The sequence below is a fragment of the Asterias rubens genome, chromosome 20 (assembly GCF_902459465.1).
Source record: "Asterias rubens chromosome 20, eAstRub1.3, whole genome shotgun sequence".
In the NCBI taxonomy this organism is placed as follows: domain Eukaryota; kingdom Metazoa; phylum Echinodermata; class Asteroidea; order Forcipulatida; family Asteriidae; genus Asterias; species Asterias rubens.
Window position 1 is genome coordinate 987,980 of NC_047081.1, and position 26,989 is coordinate 1,014,968.

At 39.3% G+C, this 26,989-nt stretch overlaps 1 protein-coding gene across 1 annotated transcript; it reads right to left on the reverse strand.

Annotated features, from left to right (window-relative positions):
* Positions 1–26,989, reverse strand: LOC117303971 (phosphatidylinositol 3,4,5-trisphosphate 3-phosphatase and dual-specificity protein phosphatase PTEN-like). The gene is made up of 9 exons (XM_033788441.1): positions 26,141–26,989; positions 16,313–16,397; positions 13,276–13,320; positions 11,092–11,266; positions 10,027–10,134; positions 8,825–9,025; positions 7,640–7,741; positions 7,177–7,386; positions 1–6,198 (listed from the first exon to the last, which is right to left on the reverse strand). Exons 1-9 carry the CDS (start codon positions 26,217–26,219, stop codon positions 6,034–6,036), a joined length of 1,170 nt encoding a protein of 389 aa, XP_033644332.1. The 5' UTR covers positions 26,220–26,989; the 3' UTR covers positions 1–6,033.

Here is a 26,989-nt window from a genome sequence, read left to right on the forward strand (position 1 = left end):
TTATGTTAATACCATCTGTGTGTCCATTTATTTACTTGAGAATTGTTTACAATACTGTGGTGTTGTTGACTAACATAGTTTACTACGGAAACCATACATGAGATACGTGACTTCACTAAAAGGTTGCTTCTTCATTTTGGTCCTCTACAGTACAGAAAGTTTCTTAAAGTTGATTTCAGTGATTTTGATTTTAATCATGGACCTCTGTTAGCGGAATACCCACAATAATTTATATGTAATAATATATCCCTGGGATGACAATGTAGGTATTATACAAGACTGGTAAGGAGCGAAAGACCTGTTTAAATTTAGTCAGAAAGCTTACTGATTCAGAAGTTCATAATCGGAACAATTTTTTTCTGTGAAATATCCCCCTCTAAAATGAAGTCATATTCAGGACAATGGTATCTAAAAACCTTAAATATACACAAGAGCTAATTTTGGTTGTTACCACCAACATGTTTCTTCACCATTTTCTCCTAGACTTGCATAACAGATAAATCCCAAATGTTCACATGTTTGTTATAGTTCATGAACTATTTTGTCAGCTCCACCAATCCCGTATAATACCGTCAATGAAACAAACATGGTGCCTTTCCTACAGTACCATAAAGGGACCCGACTTTATCTTGCCCACCAATGCCATCTCCATTTTCACAGAGTGTCTGGTAAGCATAATTTGGGTTGTGCTTAGCTATTGTTCGTGCTTAAGCAGTTCTATGAAATTGGGCCCTGGTTAGGAAGTACAAATCCATCCTTAAGATAAAGAACAATAGCCCAACAAACTCAAGAGGGAGCCCTTCATGTACAAGAAGCACAGCAAGAGAGTTGCGACAGGGAGGACCAGTTTTCTTAGGTCATGTGGTTTACTGGATGCCATTTCTGGTCCAAATGTAGCACAACCGAAAGTGCAGTCTCGTCTTGCACCCTGTATGTATACACCAGTGCATTATTTTGGACACAAAATGGCTTTAAATCGCAAGCAGTCGCAACTCTCTCAATACACAGCCTTTCACCCTAATTTAAATATTAATCCTTTCTGGAATACAAACTCAAGAGGGAGCCCTTCATGAAGAGGATTCCTGTACTGTGTGCGATCCCAGATGATTTGGGGTAAATATTTGAAAAGTACATTTTAGTACATATCTTAGAGGAAATTCTTCTAAATTATAGAATCACAGTTCTTTGTAAATTCATCCGGTTTAAAAGCAACTTCAAGATGGCCTTAGTGTCATTGTTCAAGGATTTTATCTAATCTTCCACCGATTATTAACGTCTAAAAAAATATTCCATTGCGTAGTTGAGAACAAGGAATTCATTTTGAAGTGAACGTAGAAAACAACAGAAATAGTATCAAAGTTTTTGGTGTTATATTTTTTTTTGAGCTAAGAAAGAGGATGACTGCTCTCTCCTCAATTTTATAAACATGGACAGTTTTTTTTTAATTTGTTGTAATCTATAAATAAGTACCAAGCAGTTAACTTTGGTAGATTTAATTTATACAGGAAAACGGTGGAAACATTTTATTTCCATTCCTAAATATAAAAAAAAGTCACAGATTTTGCACAATAAATACATGATTTATGCCAACCAAACTAACAGTAATAAAAAATAACCGATCACAAAGATCGGTTTTAGTACATCTGTTTACAGTCGAGTTGCCATGACTGTTTCTACCACAACGTTGTGATTTTCTTTTAAACAAAAGACACCACCCTGCAGTAACAACAAATTCTTGACTTACGGAACAAAACAAGTCTTGATTGACAACGTTTTTGTATTAGCTACCAATAGAGGGCGCACTATCCACTGCCAGGGGTGCGTGTTTTCCCGCAGTCTTGACCAGTAATTTTTTCAGTTCAACCTGCCATTGGTTGATAACTGGCCAATGACCCAAACAGCTATTGGTTACAGCATTGAAAGCGCACCCCTTGAGAGACTGAGCAAGTCTATGAATCTGGATCTAGATGTTTGTTTTGATACAGTTATCTCTTCTCCAGTAATTTATTTCACAATACCGGCCACTTTAACAAACAACGACAATCAAGACTAGAACTACACAAGACCACCAAGCCATCTTTTTAAAAGAACGGAAAAAAAACACTTGTCTCACAACATTGCAATAAAAAATACATACATTTCAGAAAAATACCGAAAAAGCTGTTTGGTTTTTCTTTTTATTACGGGTAGGTGGAGACGTTTCTCGTATGTACCTCATTCAAAAATGTATCTCTATATAATATGTATACACAATATATATGTACATCATTATACACGGTTTCTATATATTACAGGTTGCTAACTGACTAAACTGCGGTTTTAAATACCACTGGACTAAGCCTTGCCTCACACCGAGAAACACACATCCGACATATTGGAATTTCACCCTCAAATATTTAATTTGAAGTTGAACAAAGAAAAATTTACAACAGCTGCCTGAACCTGCAACGTTTGGTTTATATTTCACTCTAAAATATTTGACTTATTTGGGGTTAAACAAAGACAAAGTGACAAGAGTGGAGCTTAAACCTCGGGATTAACATGCCAGCGCTTTACCTGAGCTTCTCAGCCCTAATGTTGGCAGTCTCCCTTTTTGTCAAATTCTATGTTTGTGAGTGCCAGGTTGAATGGCTTCCTCTTCCTGAACTTGACTAGAGTGGGGCTCGAACATGCAACCTCCCAATTAATATGCCAGTGCTCTATCAATTAAGCTATCTAGCCCAAATACTGGAAGTGACATGCCAGTGCTCCATCAACTAAGCTATCTAGCCCGAATGTTGACAGTCTCCCTATTTTGTCAATATCTCTGATTCAGGGTGCCAGTGGGGACCCAGTTAAACAAAGAAAAACAATTTGTGAACCTTAATTCCATTGTGTGAAAGTCGCCACAGCTCTGCGTATGCCGGAACACAAATGCCAGCAGCATATGTTCACATCTGACTTGTGAGAGTTACTGTGATTCCACTAATAACCTGGTACATTAATGGAAAACTTAACTTAATAACTCTTAATGTTGCTGTCCGAGGGTGTAAAGGGGATGAAGGGAGGGGCAGGCGGCAAGGGGCAGATGAAACCCAAGAATGTCAGATGGTGTCTCCCCAGGTGTAAACAACGACCCACATTCAAACCATCACAAGGCAATGTTACCCCCCCCCCATATTCACTCGCATCAGAAAAGAAAAACCTACCACATGTCTTCAATAAAATTAGTTCACCCTCTTGTGCCGTGTACCTTACCTATAATAATTTAAAAAATCACAAATATCGACTGTACCAAGCAACAAATGTTTTCTTCCCTCTCAATGTAAAAAAACACCTTTAAAAAAACATCAACAGTGATACTTTAAAATCCTTTGGCAATTTTCGCACTAAATTTACGAGTATTTCTATTTTCTGCAACCCCAAACCCTTCAAGGAGTTCATTTCTATCAAGACAAATAAGCTTGCTATCACACAGCACAGAAATCGGTTCCAGGCGGAGCGTCTTCTCAGGGAAAGTACAAACATGAATCAACCACGCTTTTGTTTTTAAGTCGATGGAACAAGGCAACTTACAAACACCCCCCTCATGTACAATGGTACAGTCCGGCTGTTTGGAGATGAGGGTTCATCTGATGAGGATCTCGACCTTTTTGAGGTCAAGTTGGTAATCTTTCGCACAATGCAGGAAATACTTTGGACAGGCGTTACATTCATTGATAAAAATTTCACCATCGCTCCCTCCAAAGATGTAAAAGCAGTCTTTAAGTGAATGGAAAAAGAGTAGTCAATTTACTTTGCCTTACTATCGGCTACACACCAAAGTATGGTCATGAAGTTTTCAAAGGGCCTTTTGTTGGATTCATTACATTCTTATGAACGAATATATTCAGGTAGGAAACTAAAAAATCCCTACAATAAGACAGAAAATAAAAATCTGAAAGCTTACTGGTACTGGTACAAAAAGTCCTGAGAAATCTGCCTCTGAACAATGCCGATACTTAAAAAAACAAATCGTATTTGATTTCTTTCTGCCAATTCACATTTGTTGATTCCCCCAATTCTTGTCCTATCCATCATAATTATTTGGCCAGACAATTCATAAATGTTTCTACGAGATCGCCCTATATCATATTCCTTTCAATACTTTTTAACTTGCTGAATTCTTAAAGGTGATTATTCGATGATATTTTTGCAGCGGGGATAAAGAATATTATTTGTTTTTAATAACAAATAATAGTTCTGTGAAAAAGTTTTGGAAAAATACTAACGCAAATTGTTTTGGGGGTTGTGCGGTTGCAGGCTCTAAGTTATAAGACTTTGCTCCAAACTCTGGCCTCCTTGCTCCCTCAAACAAACTACAGATACATTCCACTGAGAATTGTGCCGTATGATGAAGCAAGAATAAATGCATCAATCGAGAAAACATTTTTAAATGTCCACCAAACCAGAGCTCTTTTCTGCGAATAAAGTCCCTGACGAAATTTGCTGCGCTATTTTCTCGTTTTTAAAACATCCTCTGTACATAAGTATACACATGCGGCAATAGACATTGTTTTCTTTTTTCATATATAAAACTAGGGATTTTTCTTTAAAGATATATGAAATGTACAATTCCTTTCTTCTTTTTTTAAACTATAATAAACATCGCTTTAAAACCAAATAACAGCTTCCAACTTGCTTACATGCATAAACTGTGGTGTTGCATTGGATGGTGCAAAGACAATATTTGTTATGCGACACCTGATTGGGTAAAAAAGTACATGAAACATCCCTGTTAACCAATCACGTTTACTGTTGCATTCCTAAAACCCAGTCCATACTTCATGCGACCAAAAAATCAAGTTGTGATGTCATACCCAGGAGAAAACTGTAAAAGTGAAAGTTGAGAACAGTTCAAATCCCTACTCCCTCTAACATTCTACTCGTATGCAGTGCGAAATGAACAAAAAAAGGGTCACTGTGAAGAAAATATCGCTTAACAACTTTCTATGCTAAGCGAAAATTAGCAGGGGACCAGTCTGTGTCATATATTACATGGTCTTTTGGCTGGTAACCTGTATCTTTCAAGCAAAAGATGTTAGTTTTGTTTTGTTGTGTTAGTTTTAAAGGGACTTGGAATAAAGTTTTTAAGCAAACCTGGTGTTGAAAATTACATGGTACCAAACTGAATGGGAAAACAAAATTACTATCAGCTTTTCAGTAAAAAGCTGACGATTAAATTTGATTGAAGTTTTCCAAAATTAGAGTTTGCTATTTGGGATATTTGAAGACCAGTAAAATTTATGCAAAAATATCCAAATGATCCCGAGGCCAAACTAGCCTTATCACCATGGAGATCTAGACTGTGACATCACGCTGTGCCTGGCAACAGGAGACAATAGAGGGCAGCAGATATTGTCTACGTGGTTCTTGGCATTTTCAAGAGACCAGATTTTGTTTAGCCCACCACCTTGCAGGTTTCCCCAACCCATCAAAACCCAGCAGCTAGTTTTGTCGGATTTTGTCGGATTTTGTTGGAGTAAGAACACCATCGCCCTAATCAGAATCCAACAGCTCGAGTTCCTCACTTATCCCTCAGGAGACTTAGGGGTGAGATCAACTCAAGATCATTCTAAGGACAGTTGGGGTTACGCTTAACAAAAAAGATCTCAGGGCCACGAGGGGATTCGTGATCGGGCAAGAAACTACCTGATGCTTCGACTTCATAAAAGTACTGATATAGATATATAAACATTTACATATAATATATATAAATTCCTCTGTGCCTGTCCGTACATCAGCTGTTTTGTAAGACCTATAAACACGGTTATACCGATGCGCATCAACGCGGTTGGTTGGTCACTCTTGAGGGCGCTAGACAACTCTTTCCATTGGGTAGGATCTCACTCCAGTGAGCGTTTTCATGACGGGTTGATTGTTCCCAGTTTTGCAGCTGATATTGCCTGGTGCCCACTACGGGTTTACCAACTAAAACGCGCCGAAAGAAAGCAAGACATGGGTCGAGCGTGTGTGGGGGTTGTTCAGCCCCACACAGAGGCATGGGGGCCGTCATCATACGAACGTCGTCGTCTCACCTCCCCAATCCTCCTCCTCAGACTCGGATGATTCCAATTCAAGGAGATCGTTCGAGCTGTTACAGGGACTTAAGTTTTCTTCAAGGTGGGTTGACGGTTTCTCGTGGTCGGCATCGTTGCCTCTTGCGAAATACAGCCGTATCTGCGGGTATCAATAGTCAAGAATGTCAGTATGATCTTAACAAAGATGGTTCAGGTTTGTGCAGAACCAAGTTTAACAGATAATCAATTTGTAACTTGCCATGAAGTTTTAACAAAACATTATTAATATAGTAGGCCTACATATTTATAATTTATAATAATATATATAATATATATATAATTAAATTTATATAAAAATAAAAAATAAATCTTATTTCTTGCTAACAGCACAATTGATAATACAATTGAAACACGCAATGAAAACATACATACTAAAACCAGTTGTTACAGAAGAAAGATTCAAACAAATGAGTCTTTCAAAAAGCACACACAAAAAACAGGATGAAAAGGAAACAAGAAGCAGTTTTAGATGAGCGAGGAAAACTCCAAATGAGGAAAACCCCTGCAATCAGGTAGGGTCCATACAGGTGAAAGGCGGGGAAAGAAATCATTGAGCCAACCTAATCATTATTAAGGCATGTAAAGACAAATACAAATACACAATAAAAACATCTCTATATTTATAGAAATATACAAGGTAATAAAAAGATGAGAATAGTAGGAAGATGGCCTTAGTTTTCGATCCAAACCAGACATTTATCAGAGGCATAAACAAGCACAAACCAAAATATCCATTTATAGCAAAAAGAGGAGCAACATAATCAAAGTAATTAAAAGATAAATATATAAAAATGCAGCATACACAATTATATACAGAATATATTTTTAAAGTTTCAACAATTTGCACAGATAAATAAATTTTAAAAATGGAGTATATACAATAACAAACAGAGTATTAAACAAATTAAAATAATTTCGCCAAAGAGTGGCAATATGGAACAGGTGACCTGGGCCATATTTCATAAAGCCAATAGTCAAAACAGTTGTGGGTTGGAATTCCCCCTGAGTGATTTGCCTGTGGATTTTTTTTCACAGACCGCAGAAAAAAACTGAGTATAGCATTCTCATCCGAACTAACCTTAAGATTTGGAGAGAAGACTTTGTTCGTCTTATCCTTGTTGGCCTTGTCTAGAGCGTCTTTGTTCAGTCCCATGACAAGCTCTTCACTCCCATTGGCCAACGGAACTGTCTCGGTGTTGCAGGACGCCGAGCCCGGTCGACCCGTCTCTGTCACCGGATGAATGATGAAGAAGGTGTTGAACCAAAAGTGGAACATGGATTTCTTGTCCTGGGGTACAGCGAATAAAATAAACAAATTTTTCAATCTTGAAACTACAGTTTGCAGTAAAAACAATATATGAGTGATGGTTAAGGATTGAACTGTTGGTGTAACAACCAGACATTTCGATCAGTACGCTGGGTGGTCTTCAGGAGAAAGGTAGGACTCTAGTGCCGCATGCTGCTACAGCTCGGTCATGATACGCAATAAAACGAAGAAAGAAAGCCTCTACAGGGAGGGAGTGGAAAGAAGGTTTACTTACAAGCATCGGTGTCTTGTGGAAGAATTCAACCTTGACGTCGCCGCAGATGGGTACCGTGTTGGGAATGTCAAACTCAATTATTCTCTCACCTCTCTTGATCCCCTGCGGACAAAACAATATCGACAACAAAAATTTAGAAAGTGCATTTATTTTTTACCTTCATGTAGTTGGAACTGAAAGTAATAACCTTCCAGCCTCGATTTGATTTCCTGGCTTGAATAGGCACCTAATAAATGGCTCCACCTCGACAAAAAAAAGGCTTTCTCTAAAAGACAGGACACCATTACAGGCCTGTATGCTTCAGGGCCAGGGCACCAAGGCATTTTCTCCTCGATAAAGGGCACCTTCTGAGGAAATTGCTAATTTCTACTGGAGCATTTTAAGGGCACCAAGGCAATGACCAGGAGGCAACCGCCTTCATTGCCTACGTGAAGCACCAGGCCTGCCATTAAAATGATTTCCCCTCACACAGCGTAAAGTGCACTGGCACAAGTCAGCAATGAGATTACGATTCTCTCCCCTAAATTAAAGCAGATTGACTGGGCACTGCTGTGTGTTCCGCAAGGGTTTCTACTGGGACCTACATCTAATTACAGCCATTGCACAATGCAAACCTCCTTTGCCACAATGCTACTGAGCAAACACAGTCCCCGACTCTGTATGTGTCCATGAATGAAAGTCATGTGGTATATTTAAAGATTCCAAAATCGCTGACTCCCTGAACATAGAGATGTATTAATTTCCCAAGACCCGTCTTTGTCATATTTTGTAACCAGCAAACAAAAGAACAAAGTACAAACATTTCCGCCTGGATTTGAAATGCATTGAAATTGCAAACTGATTAAGCCTAGAAATAATGCACCCCCCCCCCCCCCGACTGCATGGATGAAGTTTGACTCCAAAGAGAACTGCATATGTTCGGGCCCCCTACCCTCTTTTTGCTTAACTCTTCCCCCTCCTTTCTCCAATGTCTAATCAAGTTGTACCAAGTTGTCCAGCAAACTGAACTTCAATACCAACGCAATTTTCTCTGATAATTTGTTCTGGTTTTTTTTTAATCATCTGTAAATAGGATGGTGTTGAATGATAAAAGTACTCCTTTTTAATCAAAATTTGGATTCAATGATTGATGGGTTGATTTGTTGAGGGGGAAAAAATCCCCCCCCCAAAAAAAAGTGCCATTACCTTTACAACATCAGAGGAGTAGACTTTGACTTTCTGCTTGTAGATGACAAAGAAGGGCGTACATGAACCATTGCTCATCATTGGCACCGTCTCCAACTGCACTCTCTGAAGTAAAAGCGTGACTGTCGTGTAGGTCAAGCTTCGCCTGATAATCTCGCCGTAGTACTGTACATACCGCCGCTGGCTTGGAATGGTGACGCCCTAGAAGGGGGAAGGTGGTGGGGAACAAAATTTGAGTTAATAATAGAAATAATAATGAACTCTTCTTAAAAAGCGCATTTCACCGTGAGGTCCCTATGCGCTGTCGGTGTTTTCCTGCATGGTAAATGTGGAGATACATGTTCAGGTATGAGACCTACTCATTAACAAAGCACCATGTAATGGTTTACAAGGTGCTCTGGTGCAATAGGCAGCCAACCAAACCAGGCAAACCCCTTCTCTTAATGATAAGTTCACTGCATTCACAACACACGGGACTGAAAGGATAAACCAATAATGGTAAAGTGTCTTGCGTAAGGATACAAATGTAACAACCGAGACTCGAACCCACACTCTGCTGATCGGAAACACTCGAGTTCGGTGCTCATATCCACTCGGCCACAACACGCTAAAGTTCAGTTCAGACAGTGAAATTTACTTGGATCCAAAGCTATCAATCAAATCCATCACCTGCCGTCAATCACAAAACCCCACACAGTCAAATGGGATTTTCAGAATCCACCTGTCAATCACAGAAAACACCTGTCGAGCAAGTCTGTCTTTTCCGCCCTCAGAATCAATTATCAGCTAGCCCTTAACAGGTGTTTTGTCAGGTCTGCCTGTAGTTATTTAGATCTTGTCAGTACTCATTATGACAAATCTCGGTGAATGTCACCAAATCTGACGGTATTCCTGCAACGTTATTCAAGCATTTCTGCTCGAGTGATTTGCCTGTGGATTTTTTTCACAGAACTCGAGGAAAGTACCGAGCATACAGTGCTCTATACACATCAGTGAAAGGGTAAAAACAAAATATACACTTTTAGTTTGATGTTTTAACAAGCTGTTTTCTGCATGAACTGGGACACTTTGCAAACAGTGTATGCAACTAGCAGGAATCAAAAGATACATCTGACTGTAGGCCAGCGGCCACAGATTTTAGCATTGTGTAATTCTATGCATGGGAAGAAAATGAAGGTTAAATTTGGATATATTTTTCTTACCTTGCCGTCCCTCGTTCTTTTATCTCCGTATTGCTCCATGGCCTCCTCCGCTGAAGCGCACTTCCCTTGATGAAGTAGTAATGCACAGATCATCACACCAGTCCTCCCCTTAAATCAAAACAAAACAAAATCAGACATTGAATACTTGCAGACTGACCTTTCACCCCTTGCATGGCCAGCCATGCATCTAAAGTGGGATTGATATTCTTTTTAAAACAGTCTAGATTGCAGGATGGGGGGAAGCATGCACCAGGCAAGAAGTTCCAAAGAGATGCAGTACGTGGAACAAAGATGTTGGAATGGTTCTACATCTCAGCAAAGCAAGAGCATATGGGTCAGAGGGAGCAGAAAGCTGATAGAACATTCTGATAGTATCTGGGCCGAATTTCATAGAGCTGCTAAGCACACAAATTTGCTAAGCATGAAATTTCTTCCTTGATAAAAACAGGATTACCAACCAAATTTCAACGTGATTTTCAGGATGAGCAAACAACAGCTGAATACCAGTAACAAGGAATATGCAACAAAATGGAAATTTGGTTGGTAATCCTGTTTCACCAAGGAAGAAAATTCATGCTTGCCAAATTTGTGTGCTTAGCAGCTCTATAAAATTGGGCCCAGGTCAGACGCAATGGTGGCACATCTACAATGAAAAGAGAGCTGGAAGGAAAATATAGTCAGGCTCCTTCAAAACTAAGGCATACACATAAAGATATCAGTCAGCGAACCAAATGAGGGAAAGTATGGAAGTATCATAGAGTTATATATAAGAACTAGAGGGCGCACTGGCCTATATACGCGCTCCGGCATGCGCGCAGGCAGCCATTTTCTAAGTTGACAAAACTGGCATCTCACAGCGTGTGTTTGTGCGGCCATTTTCTAAGTTGAACAAACAGCATCGCCTGAGCGTTCAATAAAAAAAAACTCAAACGTGTAGTTTATATTCAACGCACGTGCAGAATGACGCGCTTGTCATCTTGCAGTCCCGCGGCATTTGTGCACGAAGCATCACTCGTGCGCCCTCTAGTTCTTGTATATAACTCTATGGGAAGTATAGAAGCCTACCTTTCCAGCTTTACAATGTATAACGGCAACGTTGCCCTTGTCCTCCTTCAGCCATCGTTCAACGTCATCGCAAAAAGGTTTGATCAGCTCAATCTTTGGTGGGTTGTGATCATCGAACGGATAATGGGCTACCCTGTGGTAAAATTTGGAGGCGTCGTAGTTCCTTTCCGAACATCTGGTGATTAGAACAAAAAAGCAGAACATTGGTTTTTGGGAAAAATACATTGTTCTCTTTACGTTCAAATTGAACTGCATCATACAAATGTATCAGTAACAATTGATTTGAGGTCTGAACTTTTTTTTCATAAAAGATGTACAGGCCTGGAATTCCATCTTTGAGTGGGTAAGGCTATTTCCATTTTACACAAATTGTATGCTGATACACGCATTTCGGTAGGTACATGAGTCCGTAAAGAAAAAAACACTTTTTTTAATTTTATATTTTACAGCAACTGCTACAGTTGCCTGGGAATATTTTGAGGCCTGCATCTAAGTGTACAAGACATTACTGAATTCAATCACCAAACGAAAATCTGGAACTCAATACATAATTCAATATTTACTTACCAAGTTTCCATAAAAGTATGTTTATTAAAAATGTTAAACGCCCAACAAGTTTCCAGGGCAGAGGCTTAAACCAATTTGTCATTTCGTTATGAATATGCATGAGTTGTTGTAACTGGGTTAAACAAGACGCTGAGCCGAGGCGCGCCAGCTGCGTTATTCGTCTTCGCTAAAAACGCGTGTTTTTCACGCCGAGAGCAATTGCCCCCTAATGAAATATAAACATGGTTCAGTTTGACTCAATTGTTGTTACACATCGGTTGATGAGGTACGGAAACTCAACAAAGCGAAAGGTTTTTAAGGAAGGGGATTAGACAGACATAAAACGTAGAAACCTCATAGAATTGATGAGTTTTTCGGGAGCAAAAACTGTAATTAAATTGAACAATTTTACTAAAATATGTTAAGCAAACAGGCATTCGTAACTGAGTTCACGGGGCTATTTCTACCACTTTTTTTTCTAAAAAAATTGTCAAAATTGTTTTCCACTTAAAGATAACTCTTGCGCTTTTAAAGCGGCTCCCACCATGGGGAAGATAAAGTATTGAGTTATACACCCAACTAAGAGAAAATTTCCATTAATTTGAGAGACATCTTATAACTCTTTAAAATTCTGCATTAGATACCTCTAAGAGATAGTTCACAGCTTGGCCAACTACACAGATAAGACTGTCCGCTACTAACACAACTTCCCATCATGAGAAATGCAAAGTGAAAATAAATGCAATTTACAATGAAGGGAGAGAGACCTGGTTCAGAATTAGCGGCAGCCGGTTAGCCGTAGGCCTAAGGAATGTCATTCTAATCCAAAAACTGGCCGCGGTTAAACACTTCGGACAGGTGGACATGCTTCACAGGTTGGACAAGAATGTATATCCCTTTCGGCAGCCCTCTCGAGCAGGCCACATGAGGCAGGTTCTCCAGCCGGCCACTTTTGGCAGGTAACTATTGTTTCCTCACATTTGTAGGCCAAACAGCTGGCCATATCCAGCAGAGAGTACATGTAGGCCATTCACATTTTGTTGGCCAATTAAAGGCTCGCCACACTTTCCAAAATGCCAATTGGAAGGTTTCATGTTGCCCTTCTTTATTTAGAGGCCACTTGATTACTGGCCACATTCAGCAAGTGGTCACTTTAAGACTATGCAGTAAGCCAATTAATGACTGTCCACATATGGCAGGTAGCAAGCTCTCTACTTTTTAGCCAGAGTTTCAGGTTTCATGTTGGCCTTCTTTATTTAGAGGCCAACAAATTTCTGGCCACAAAAGGGGCTTTGTCGTCATGATCAAAGCAGCCCTGTTGCTGTACATGAACTTACTTGTGAACTCCAACCCAGTTACTGCGTGCGCGCACCCTTTCCCATTTCGCAACAATTGTTGCGTCACGTGTAATTTGGTTAAAAATTCCACATACAACCATGACACAACATTTTGAAATGTGACTTCAACGTGTCACACACTTGGGAGAATTGACGAAGTATTACATACCAAAAACTAAACAGTCTTATTTGAGGTAGGTTGGAACAATTCGACCGAACCGTACTGACTCAAGTCAACATTTGATATCTGGCATACCAACACTAAACAAATATTTGTCGCGGGCAAGGAAATTATACTTACAAATTGTAGACCTTGTAGTGGTTCGGGTGCTTCTGATCCAGAAATCTTTGAAGGGAAAAAGAAAAGGAAAAACAAATGAGGTTTAGAATTTGACGGCAAATATCACTGTGTACTTAAATTAACCAGGTCAAGAATTCCAGGGAGCTCAAGGCCTCTATTACCTTTGGTCTTGGCTTTGTTTCTCACCGCCTAAATAATCCAGTAAATCCAATAAATCCATGATGGATGGGTGTAATTATTATCTGTCTTGGTTAATTTCACTTCAATCATCAATATGAATTTTGAATACCTCAATTACGTTAATGGCGGGGGCACTCAAAATAAAATGTTGCCACATGATTTACGTGTGCTTTCAGATAACACGTGTTCCTACGTGCACTGGTGGTACCCAAAGGTTGTCGCACCATCTGAACATGCATCCATCCTTTCATTCATTATGTGTCACGACATAAATTACCATGGACAAATGAACTTCAACCAAAAAGGGGTCATGAAATTACACACACACAAAAAAGAAACCACTTCAATTAAATTCGTCAGTGCAACAACAAAAAATTTTTTTATCTCTAGACCTGCCGAAGAGAGTTCTAGAAGTGAGTAGAGAAAAAAAGACACAGAGAAAAAAAAGAAATAAAGGACGCCATTGCATCTTTCAAAATGCCATGCATTGCCCAAGGGTTGCTACTTTCTCTTGAGTCTCGCGGGGGCCCATGGATAGGTCATTACATGCCAGTGACATTTTCTGAGAAAATAACGGGACGGACGAGAATCTATAGGCCTAAACCTCACACGCTCTCGTTCTTCTAGCGCAACCGACGTTTGCATGGAGAATTTTGTTTAAAGTGTACCCACACATGGAATATGCAATAATCAGACTGAAAAGAAAGGGGGGGGGGCTGAGAAAAGATGACTGCAAATAATTTCTAACAATGCTGGCATCTCAAATAACCGTTTGCATAATCAAATTTCTCTGTCGTCGAAGACATTGTGTTGGGATGGCAAAGACTGGATCTTTCAGACACTAGCAATACGAGTCGTTTCTGTTGGACTGTAACCAAATGAGTCTTGGATAGGAAAAGAAGATAAAAATTGATCAAATTTTTCTTCTTGGGTTATACTATTCCCAAATTTACTATGGAATCTCTGCATAAAAAAATATTAAGAATATTTTTTTTTCTTAAATGTTAAAATCAAAGTTTTATCTGAAACAACTCACAAACCAAAAAGGGAAGAAAAAATTTGGAGAAAAAAAAACAAGAAAAAAAAAAAAAAAAAAAAAAAAGGAATAAAAATCCAGCCAGCAATACATGTAGGTCAGGTGAATCTTTCCCATGTTGAACCAAATTCGATAAGTAATCTCAAAATAAATGCAAATCTACATGTGACATTTTGCGAAAATCCAGAATGTACATTAAACCTCTAAGTGGTCCAAAAGGGTCAGTTGTCCGTCCTCCGCACAGCAGTAACAGAGACCTTTATCCAGGGTTCACGCCAAGTCGTCCTACATCTCAAATGTCTCAAACAGAAGAAATTCCAGTTGTCAAGTCATATCTTAATCCACGATTACCTAGATCCGTTAGTGTCCTTGAGCTAAAGGCTATTTGCTTGTGGATAATACGCACTTGGTTGTTGAGCGTGGGAGCAACACACTTACACTTGATTAGCTTCTTACACACAAAGACATCTGGGGAGCTGTTCGCAGTCCCTCGCCGTCATCCCCTATTCTCTAGGGACACCAATCCATCATAATTTTCAGCCACTGACGGAGGAGATAAAGCCACAGTTTCGGGAAACAGAACACTGTTTCTGGTGATCAAGGAGACGAACAAAAGAGCCACTCTAGACCGACGAATCTCATTGGACAAAATTCAACGAGCAGGACCATTGACGTGGGCAGAATCCATATCAAACACCCGGCGTTCTCATCTTGTTGTTAAGCTAAATCAATAATCCCAATAAATTTATCCCGATCAGTAATGTTTTTACGAAAACAAAAACCCAACAATACGTCGATCAGCTTTATGTAAAGAACAAATTGGAAAAAAGAATACCCTCACTTGCGCCACAAAAGATTAAGAAAAACTGCCCTAGTAGTGGAGTGTGTCACTTTGACTTTTCTTTAAGATTTACCTTTTAAGGAATAAGAATAAAGTGTGTTCGTCCATTTCAAATGATACAATTTTTTTCACAATATTTCACAACAATTTTTCAGAACACAGCTCACAAAATTAGTTTTCCCCCTGCTCATAAAAAATCCTTCTTGTTTCACTAATTTTAAATTACAAACTAAGTGGAATTTAAAGGCCATTTGGATGATTACCAATTTAAAAATACATGCCAATTACCTACGAAGACCTTCCATATTTGAAATTCACCAGAGTCCGGGGACCCAGGATGTAGTTTGCCCTGCGTAAGTGACGACGTAAAACAATGAAGTCACATTCATGACGCCACTCCTTTGCAATTAAATGGCTCAAGCAGAAGATGCTCAAGTTCTTAGAAAACATTCTGAGCAAGGGTGTACTTTTGACGTCAGAATTCTGTTTTCTTTCTTTAGATTTAGTCGACGGCGTTGATCAGAACGATTCAATTTTGTTAGTATCAAGCAACCAAAGTAAAGCAAACATCCAATTCCCTATCATTTGTTCAATTCGCCTTAACTCCCACAGCTGCCATTATTTTGCATATACCTCTTTCAACGTATAAGGGAGGTTCAACATAAATAAGGACAACCAATAATCAGAACATGGAAAGATAGGTAGTTTAGTATTGGAGATAAATATACAAATCCACTGGCAAATCACTTGGGTGGGATTCGAACCCACGACCTGCGCATTGTTAGAGCAGATGTCTTACCACTATAGACCACTTAGCTTAGCTATGCTAGAGGTAGTTCTATAGATAGGATTTGAACTGCCTCTAAACACCAGGATAGCTTGGTGGTCTAGTAGTAAGACATCTGCTCTACCTCTGCAAAGGTTGTAGGTTCGAAATCTCTAAATTGACAAAGACAAAGAAAAGAAGGAAAACCACTTACTTTACGACTGATTCCATGTTGTTTCTGTAGACACCTTCAAGACTCTGAGCTGGAAATCCCATGGCTATAACATTGTCACAGATGTCTGGTACGGAAAAGGTTAAGGAACTTTTGTGGAACAATGAATACTGAATGAACTTTTTAAGGTTTAGTACAGAATTCTCGGTACAAAATTTCAAACTTGTCTTGGTGAGTGGTCTGTTGCACACCTGACTTGTGTGAAGGCAACAAGGCTATTGTTGGAAGTGTCGTGGCCGAGGGGTTAAGAGCACCGAATTCAAACTCTGGTGTTACTGATCAGCAGAATGTGGATCCCCAGCCGTGACACTTGTGTCCATAAGCAAGACACTTAACCATTGCTTCATCCTTCGGATGAGACGTAAAATGTGTTGTGTAACGCATATAAAAGAACCCAGTGCACTTTTCAAAAAGAGAAGGGGTTCGCCCCGGTGTTCCTGGCTGTGGCTGCTGTATGCGCCGCAGCACCTTGTAAACCCTTATAAGGTGCTAAATAATTAGGTGTTAAAATTCATCACTGCAATTACCTATCATTCTGAAAGTTTGTATATACTCAGCGCCTTGAGTACCTTGTTTGGTAGATACGGGCGCGATATACAATGTAAGACTTCAATATTATAATTATAACTATTGCCACAGCTGTACATTTTGATTTTGACACTTGGCCATAATGTGCTTCTCTTCATCAAGGTGTAGTAGGATAGGTACAGTGTATCTGCTTATGAGATGGCATTGCTAATTGAGCTACATGTAAGTTCAAGCACAAGGGTCCTGTTGAATTGCACCTCCAGATTTTAATCAACAAACATACATGTAAATTATTAAAAGCACTACAAATTTTCAGCAAGCAGAGATGGCAGGTCCTACGAGAAAACAAAATCCTAAAATCTGAATAAAAAATCCTCAAAAATCACAGGTGTCCTCTGAGATTGCATCTTCTTTATAATCTACTTGTCCTGTATAAGGAGTTCAACAGAAATGGCAAACACAATAGCGTGTAATGATGACAATTGTAGTGTTTTCTTTTACGACACAGGGGGGGGGGGGGAGGTGTGAGTTCAACCGAACTTCTGGACCTGCGAAATTACGGACCTGGAGCTTTACCCACAGGAAACCAAAAGAAATTTCCCTTTGATAAAAAAAAGACAGCCCGGAGAAGAGCCTGACATTTGAATGCGGAAAAACTTGGTTCATTTCCTTGTTGGTCTAGTCCGATTTAGTCTAATCTGTAAATGGATGTGGTCAAATTGACGATTCTGTTAAAAGCGACATGGTTTTATCAACAATGTACATAACAATGGAAGAGGACATGCTAAAATTTCCTTGTTGGTCATTCTAAGCAAAATCACTTAAAAATTCTGAAAAGTTTGGCAGGCTTCCACTCAATTTTGTTCAATTTGTTTTTAAAGAGTCTCCCATGGGTGGCATGAACACACTCGCAAAATTTTAGAATCCTGCTCCTCATTTTTTCTGAGTTTCTTCTTTTGAACCACCCACCCACCCCACAAATTCAAGAAAGAAGAAATTTGTTAAAGATTGACAATTCTGAATGGCATCTTAAACACTGCAAACTGACAGGTCCACATTATTGTAAAGTAACCAAAGTGCCACTGTCAATGTATACACATAGAAGCGTACACGTATAGTTTACCAATAATTTCCACTAGCCTGAGGGTGCTCTAGTATTCTAAATGCAGGTACACATTATGCGTTTGTGCATGAGCAGTCCTCGTTCTTGTTGAGGGCAGGGTAGTTTTTTCCCTGGTAAAGGGAACCATCCTTACAGGCCTAGTTTCATCTTTGAGAGGGCAACAGCATTTTCATTCTGAAAAGGGCACTATCCAAGTTCCATTGGAAAATCTTCAAGTCCATGGGAAGCTTTTGATAGGGCACCAAGGCCAAGGCCAGGGGCAACACATAGGCCATTGTCCGTGGGGCCTCCATGTAATTACAGGCCTGTCCTGTACTGTATGTGCAAAACTTCTTACGAACATTTCAAGTGGCACCAAGGCAATGGCGAGGGTATTGCCTCTGTGAAGATATGACCAGGTGATTGCCCCCATGAAGCATCAGGCCTGAAATCTCAGGCCTGACATCTCATCTTTGAGGGCAAGGCCATTCTCATCTTTAAGGGCAAGGCCATTTTCATTTTGCAAAGGGCACTTCCATTGGAAAATCGTAAAAGACTATCAGAAACGTTTGAAGGGGGCACCAAGGCCAAGACAGGGGCAACAGAGGACCTCAGAGTCCTATATTCTAGGCCTGAGATACATACTGTAATCTACATTGAATATATGAGACTTCATCCATACAATGTACATGTACGTATATAATGTAATTTGTAAGCTAAAAATTCAGGTCGGATACAGCACTTGAGGGTTTAATGACCTAATTCTTAAATTACTGGACTCCAGCCAGTGGTCTAGCAAGTGTTTCGAGTTACACAGGACAACATGCCCGTACACACGTTACTTCACTAGTTTGTACGTTACTGAATGACACATAAAAGGAGCACAGGCAAACCCTCATTTACAATCTGCTATGAAAATGAGGAAAAAAACCAGCTTTCAATATTAAAAAAAACAATACAAAAATAAAAATAAATAATTGTCGTCCCCCGAACAACAATAATATACTGAATGACTTGCAACAGGGCCCAATTTCATACATTTGCTAAGCACAAACAGTAACTAAGCATTTATAATAACAAAATTGTCCTTGAGCATGCACCAGAATTCGGTTACCAGCCTAATTGCCATTTCTCATGTACAATCTGTGACTGGTATCCTGCAAAATTGTTGCTTTAAAACAGAAACTTGTTAAGCAATATTTCCTGCTAAAGCAGCTCTATAAAATTAGGTGCTAACGTCTGCAACCGAGGGCAACCATTATATTAGGCCAACACTCAGCAAAGTTATTCGTGCATGGATTCAATTCTAGCATGCTGTCAGTGTCAGCCCCCCCCCCCATACCCTCCCCCTCCATTCCCCATTTATTACGTTATTGCATTCCAGTTTATGTATGTGCTCATTCGCACACTATACACACACCACGCCAGGCCCATCACCCCATCAGTCTCTTTTCATGCAGCCTAAATTTGATGCGCGGCCAGGCACCTGCCTAGAGTGGCGCTACGTGATATCCCTGTGATCGTGCATCGATTACTGATCGCCGTCATCAAACGGACTCCAAGGGGGGATTATTTCCGATAGCGCTGGGGTTTGAGTTCTCGTTCAAATCACGAACGATGACTCACCGAGTTAACAGTAATCATTATAAAAACATTTTACCAGAAATGTGCAAGTTCAAGAAATCAATTATTGTTAAAATATTAATATGCACCTGGCCAAAATCATGAAATTACACTCTTTCTTTTTTTCCCCGTCCATTTTATGAATGGTTTGAAAACTACTGATGTACCAATTAAATAAATAATATCTATATATAATTGCTGTGTCAATGAGCAAATAAAAAGTGCTTTCAAGAGTTAGTCGATTGCAAGATGTGCAAAGAGTTACTCAGTACATATTTATATAATTTATTTGTTATAAAATAAGTATCTTTGTGACAAAAACCAACGGATAGGTTCTGTCTGTGCACAAGAACCGATTTTTCATGGATGTAGAAATTTTTTATGTAGAATTTGTAAAAAATATCAATTCCTGCCTTACATAAACACCAATCCCCAAATTCTTCGGTCCCAGGTGTGGCAATTAACAGGCAATTTGACCCGCCTGCAGTTTCGCTCCGTTTGGCATGAAATGAGAATTGCAAGCCCATTAAAACTACATGTAAAAGACTCTTGGTGTGAACGGAAAATGTGTCAGTAGGTCTCCCAGCTTGAATGCACCCTAGACTTAAGATTATGCAATAAAATATTCTTTTTACAGGTTAGGGGTTGATGGGGTTTAATGAAAGGGGCGTTTTACGCATGGTAAACTTGTGCCATTTAGGGGAGCTGAAAAATATTGTACAGGTACATGTACATGGCCTGTGTGTGGAAGTCAGGTGCTTGATGTATTGTCACATTGTATTGTAACAAGTCATTTAACAGCACTTGGATAAGGACTTTAATGTGTGCATACCAGGACCGATTCTTCCTAGAGACACTCTAGGCAGTCGCCTGTATGGCAATGGCCTTGGTGCCCCCCTTGAAATGCTGAAATTGGCATATATCGGCACGATATACAGGCTTGTGCATGGGGAACCCTGTATTTATTAAATTATTTGACAGTTTCACATGATCAGTAAGTTTGGCTGAAATTGCTTGTAAAAAATTAAAGACCCCGCTATTTGTATCATACATGTATCTCAGGAAAATTTAATTCTACGACCATTTTCACTATACAGAGAGGTTGTACAATATTACCTCTGCAGCCATTTTGCATAGTGAAATATTTGGACAGAACATTTTTGGTTGCTAATACTGAGTAGATAATTATGATTTCTGGGTAGCAACTGATACATTTTATGTTAGCATTTTGCTACATTAATGTTTGTTGTACATAGGAAATTGTTCACTGTACAATTTTTTAAATACAAAATACTCTGAGTGTACATGGACAAACAAGTATTTTATGTAGTAAGGCCATTTCCGGATTAGAGGCTACGGCTAGCTCAGCCTGTTTAACATGCATTGAGGCATTGACTGTCCAACAGTCCTAGCTGCAAGCAGCCACAGTCGCAATCGGACCCAACAAATGATTTTTAAATTTTTTTTAATGAAATAGAATTTATCACAATGTTCATCTAAAGTTAACCCCCAAAAAGGGGAAGATTTCCGTCTCACAACTTGTTCAATCATATACCAAAAGGAATAAAATACTAATTTTTCATATCAAAAAAAAAGTGGTGGCAGGATATATGGTGAAAAAAAAAAAAAAAAAAAAGACATGGCAAAATCTCTCATGCCTCAATGGAAGTCTTACGTACGTGTCAACGTACGTACACGTCGTACGTATGTCTAAGACTTAACCGCTCATTCACGTCGGATTATCTATAAAAGAAAAAAGGAGAACCCGGAAACCAGGAAGTGGACTGAGAAGAAGGAAATAGCGATAAAGTCTAGCATATCCTGAAACCGTCACGTTAAGTCCAAGGTGTACACAATAAACACTACCAATGAAGGGAATGATGCACCGGGGTCGTGTGTGTTAGTAATGGCCGATTCAGGCCCCTGCTGTCCACCCACACACATGTACAGCGAACATCTAGAATATTAGGAAGGCCAGTGAGAAAATAAATTGTGTTTACCCTTTTATAAGACCATGTTACAATCCACATAGCCTACATGTGGTAGTTTAAAGGCAAAGTTTAACTTTGGTCTTTGGAACTTCTCCATTATTGATCCTCAAGTATGGAAAACAAAACCACTGTTACCTGTGAAAAAAATATTTTTAAAAGGTGGGCGCGTTTTTTAGATATCGCTACTGAAAATCCGGAGTGAAATATATACTACACAAGCAGAATAATCCTAACACATGAAGGAAGACACAATCTGAGAAATGTTACCGATCTGCTCACGTTTAAATTTGGGGCATTAACACTGATTATTTTTTAAATTAACCACAAAATGCTATAATGAAAGCTGAGCACTGTAGGCTTCTATCTGTGGAACCAAAAAAGTTGTACAGGTCTGTATGCTTCGTTTTTTAAAGGGCAAGGGCACCAAGGCATTTTCTTCTTGGTAAAGGGCACCATATGATGATGAAATTGCAAATTTGTACTGGAGCATTTCAAGGGCACCAAGGCAATGACCAGGGGACACGGAGGCAATCGCCTCTGTTGCCTCCGTGAAGTATCAGGCCTGGTTGCCATTAATATTTCGAGTGATTACCAATGGTAGGCCCCTATACCTTCCCTTTAAAAGCATTGGGCTAGTAACATGACAATCTAACCATTAATTTTGTTCTTTTGTAAATTCCACATAAAAGAAGAAAATATCAGACCTAAACACATAATCTTCTTAGCATCGTAATGCTTGTTCAAATGTGCCCTGCGAGTTAAAAAAAAAAGCAATGACATGAATATATTGTTCTTAAAATAGACTCCCTCGTGCAAGACAAATGAACTTGTGATTTGAAGTCACTCAATATGCTTGCAGTTTCTGTTTGAGTGTATACAGTTTAGTTTTGACACTGTACACTCCACAATGACAAAGCAATTTCAAGTATTAATTGTGAGATAATTACTAGTGTTTGTGTAAATGTTATATTAGGTAAATGCTTTGTTTTTGAAAGGGCAAGGGCGCCAAGCCATTTTCTCCTTGGTAAAGGCATAGAGCAAGGAAGGCTACCCTACATGTTTACATACGTATGAGGAAATTTCCATAGGGGGGAGGGGGGGCTGAGCAATTCAAGGGCACTAAGGCAATGACCAGGGGGCATGGAGGCCATTCGCTATGTTGACTACGTGAAGTGTCAGGCCTGTCCTATTCGTAGCCATGATGTCACATGCGCGCATGCATCTGCCATGTGTGTACAAAAGTACAAGGTTCAACGCATGGAGCAATTATCTGGTAAATTGCTCCATGGTTTACGCCACTGCTTAGAGCACAAAAAAGTAGCTCAGCACATCAACGTTAACTGCTTACATACATGTACATTACCAGATTCAGGTTACCGGCCAAAGTACCATGTCATATGTACCATTTGTGACGGGTATCCTGCTCATTTCCGCTCAGCAGGAAATTATCAAGCAATATTCTCTGCTGTTACAAGCAACTCAATGAAATTGGACCCAGGGTTAGTTTGTGTATAGTGAGAGTGATAGTGGGATAACCTCATACAAAGTTTAGGATCGGTTGTTACATTTGCAATACTTTTGCATGTAAGAAATTTATTATAAATCGTACCAGAAGAATTACGTACATGTACAGTATGAAATGTAGAGCTACATGTACATGTACTCAAGCAGTTCAATGAAATTGGACCCAGTGTTAGTTTGTATATATAGTGAGAGTGGGATAACCTCATACAAAGTTTAGGATCGGTTGTTACTTTTGCAATACTTTTACAAGTAAGAAATTTATTATAAATCGTACCAGAAGCATTACGTACAGTATGAAATGTAGGGCTACATACATGTACTTTATTTTGAAGGTAAATGCAAATGTAATCAGAGGCCCAATTTCATACAGCTGCTAAAGCACATGAAGTAGCTTTGGAGGCATCATTTTGTTAGCCCCAAACAATACTAAAAGCCACTTTTGGGAAGGGGACAACAAGAAGAAAATATTGATTTAAGATGAAAACAAATCGAGGGGGCTGAATGTAGGATTTGAAATTTCTCTTAAAACAGTCTATTTAGATTGTGATAAAAGGAAACATACACCAGGCAAGGGGTTCTTAAGATATATTCAGTACAAGAAAAATAACTGCTGAAATGGCGCGTTGAGCAAAATATCAAACAATAACACACCTAAAACAAAACCCACACAACTATAAAAATTAATGTACAAATTAATATTTAAAAAAATATGGGAATTCTATTTGGGACAGAACGACCCTCAATCTACTGGAAACCATTTCATTTTCAGAAGTACAGTGACATTGCTCCATAACACTTTTTACTTTAAAAAATTGTTTACATGCAAGCTTATATCAGCATTATTGTAAAAAACAAAAGTTCAATTTCAAGTTTCCAACTTCCATCTATACATATATGTAGGTGGTTTCCATGTTTTCTTTGTGTTGACCTGGAGTTTCTCTTATTTCAGGGGCTAGGGCAAAATTAACTCATGAGCAAGGGAATTCCCATTAGAAAACAAGAACGACTGATAGTGAAGTTTTGAAGGGCACCGAGGCCAAAACCAGGGCAATGGCCTTTGAGATTTTGGTTTCAATTTCATTATTGTTGAAAGTAAACTTGCGACAGTACTTCCATTTCTAACATTATCATGGCTATAAAAACATGCCAATCCAAGACCAAGAAAAAAAATTAAACGGTTGAGGACACAAGATCACTGGACTTCAACAGTCATGAATCCACTGGCCCAGAGCCTACCGTCAAACTTGTTAAGCACTACGTGTTTCACCATTAAAATATCTACAATCCCTGGACTTATTGCACAATGTAGAACTGCTAAACAGAAACTATGCTTCTGCTACATAAGAAATAGCATCCGCAAAACACATGACAGTCACATGGTGCATAATAAAGTGCTTTCCAATCTTCAATATAATCACAACCGATATTGACTGCAAAATGTACTTTCGCTCTCACACAAAAAGTGAAATTCCGGACAATTACTTCCTTTTTTAAACTGTGGTTTGGGTGGTTGTTGATTTCATTCCACGTCCAACAGCACAAGCACATAACAGAATGACTAGGAATGAGAAAGGTTTAGTTTTAGTTGTGGGAGGGAAACCTCATATTGGGAGACTCCAAACAGTGGAAAACCCAATCAACATGCAAGGTTCCAGGTCTAAGGTGGGATTGGAACCGGGATCCACAGAGGTAAAAGGCAGGGATGGAAAGCACTGTGGTGCTGTAACTTGATCCCTTTGTAGGGATGGACCCATGTGTTAAAGCCCTGATATAAAGGCCCCCCAAAAATATGTCCCTAATATAGGGCACCTCTTCAGAGAAACGTCAATTTCTACTGGAACATTTCAAAGAGCACCAGGGGCATGGGGGCAATTTGCCAAGCTGCGATATTTCACGGTAATTAAAACTGACTTGCAGGAAGATCAGAATAAATGTTCCTCACTAACCTTTGTAAAAAAAGTGTCAAGTTATTATTATTATTGCTGAATTAATGTTTCACTTTGACGCGATTTTCTCCATTTTTGACTTGTCCGACGGAGAATGGCAGGCATTGAGAGCATATTTTACACTAGCTTTTCCACCGTAAATTACTACGTTTGCTGTTTTAAAAACTCTCCTAAAAAGTGAATGTTTTATTTACTGATAAACCAGTGCTGATAACAAAAACGAATCCCCAACTTTGGTTTGAAAAATATAAAAAAACAAGGTTGGTTTCAAATTTGTTCAGTTCGTCTCAACAACCGTACCTAATCCATTCACGTATGACGTGACTTTGGTACGAAGTGACTCTGGTACGAAGTGACTTTGGTACGAAGTGAGTTGGGTACGAAGTGACTTGGGTATGAAGTGACTTGGGTACGAAGTGAGTTGTGTACGAAGTGACTTGGGTACGAAGTCACTTGGGTATGAAGTGACTTGGGTACGAAGTGACTTGGGTACGAAGTCACTTGGGTACGAAGTGGCTTGAGTACGTAGTGACCGACATTCTATGAGACACTTTACGCATAAGTCATTCCACGGACACCGCCATCTTGAATCTCTAAGGGGGGGGGGGCATGAAATGGGAACGCCGCTGTGGAATAGAATGAGCTCATACCGTCAGCGGCAACAGCAATTTCCCTGGGCACTGGCAGATTCAAGATGACAGTATTCATGACTTATTTCTAAATAATAAACTTTTACCTTAGGTAAACTTACTGCATACCCTGTCTCTGTGTTAACAACACTTATTTTTACCAAAAAAAAGTTAGTGGCCTGACTTTTGAACCTCGGAGAGTCTTTCTCCATTTAGCCTATTTGACTTTGAGAAAGACCCTGGCTAGGGGGCGAAACACCAGGGCCCAGTTTTAAGATTTTTCTGTCTAAGTTTTTATGCTTAAATGAAATTGGGCCCAAGCCACTTATACTATTTGCATTTACCTTTTGACGGTAAGCACTAAGCAGTTAATTGCAACATACAGGTAATCCTCCTAGTTTCTCACCCTTATTTTTATGTACAAATCTTACAATACAATTACAAAATTCAATGATTTCAAAGGATACAGGTCAAATCAAGGTCAAAGTTTCCATCGGTGTATCTTGTCTTGTTCTTACTGACAAGTTCTCTTAACTTCGATGCCATGGCTCTCTCGAAGAAACTTGAGTTTTAAAGAAGTTTGTTACAAAAAATAAATTTCACTGTTGTGAAAACAGCGCCAAGTTTGTTGTTCCGCTCAAAAAAATTTCACATCATTTAAAGGTGAAGTTCTTTTCCTTGTTGATGCTCGAAGGATGAAGACTCCTTGAAAACTCAGAAATTTATTAATATTTATCCGTGTCCATGCAGTGCCCAACATGATAGAAAATGGTGAAAAAGAAACATTTCCCACTGCCTGCAGCGGCAGCAAACAGCAGACGTCCTGAGTTAAAATTCCTTCCGCATTTGAGACCCTAAACAAATCCAGTGGTGGAGTTAGGACCCTGAATTGTCAGCCATTGTCAAACTGTGGAATCCGAGTAGAAAAACCTAGCTCCAACTTTACGAATTGAACTGACTTTCTGCACGCAAGTTTCCACAAGATGAGGGAACTTCATGCACTAAAACTAAAAAAATATGCAATGGCAATACACGGTGAACATTTACACGGTACAACAGCGTACAGCATGTTGAGTGCCCTATTTTCCCCAGGCCAGTTTGTCCGGACTCGCAGAGGTCCCCAAGAAAACCGCTGAAAAACTCTGTTTCAGAGCAATTACATCAAAACTGAACAATCTCCAAGCTTACATGACACACAAACCTCTATTAATTCCAATGAAAAAGCGCCCTGCCGTGCTTCTTTGTCGACGTAAAATGACATTTTCTGTGGGAATCGGCGTTTTTTCTGTACAATCCACGGCTTCCAAGGAAGTCAA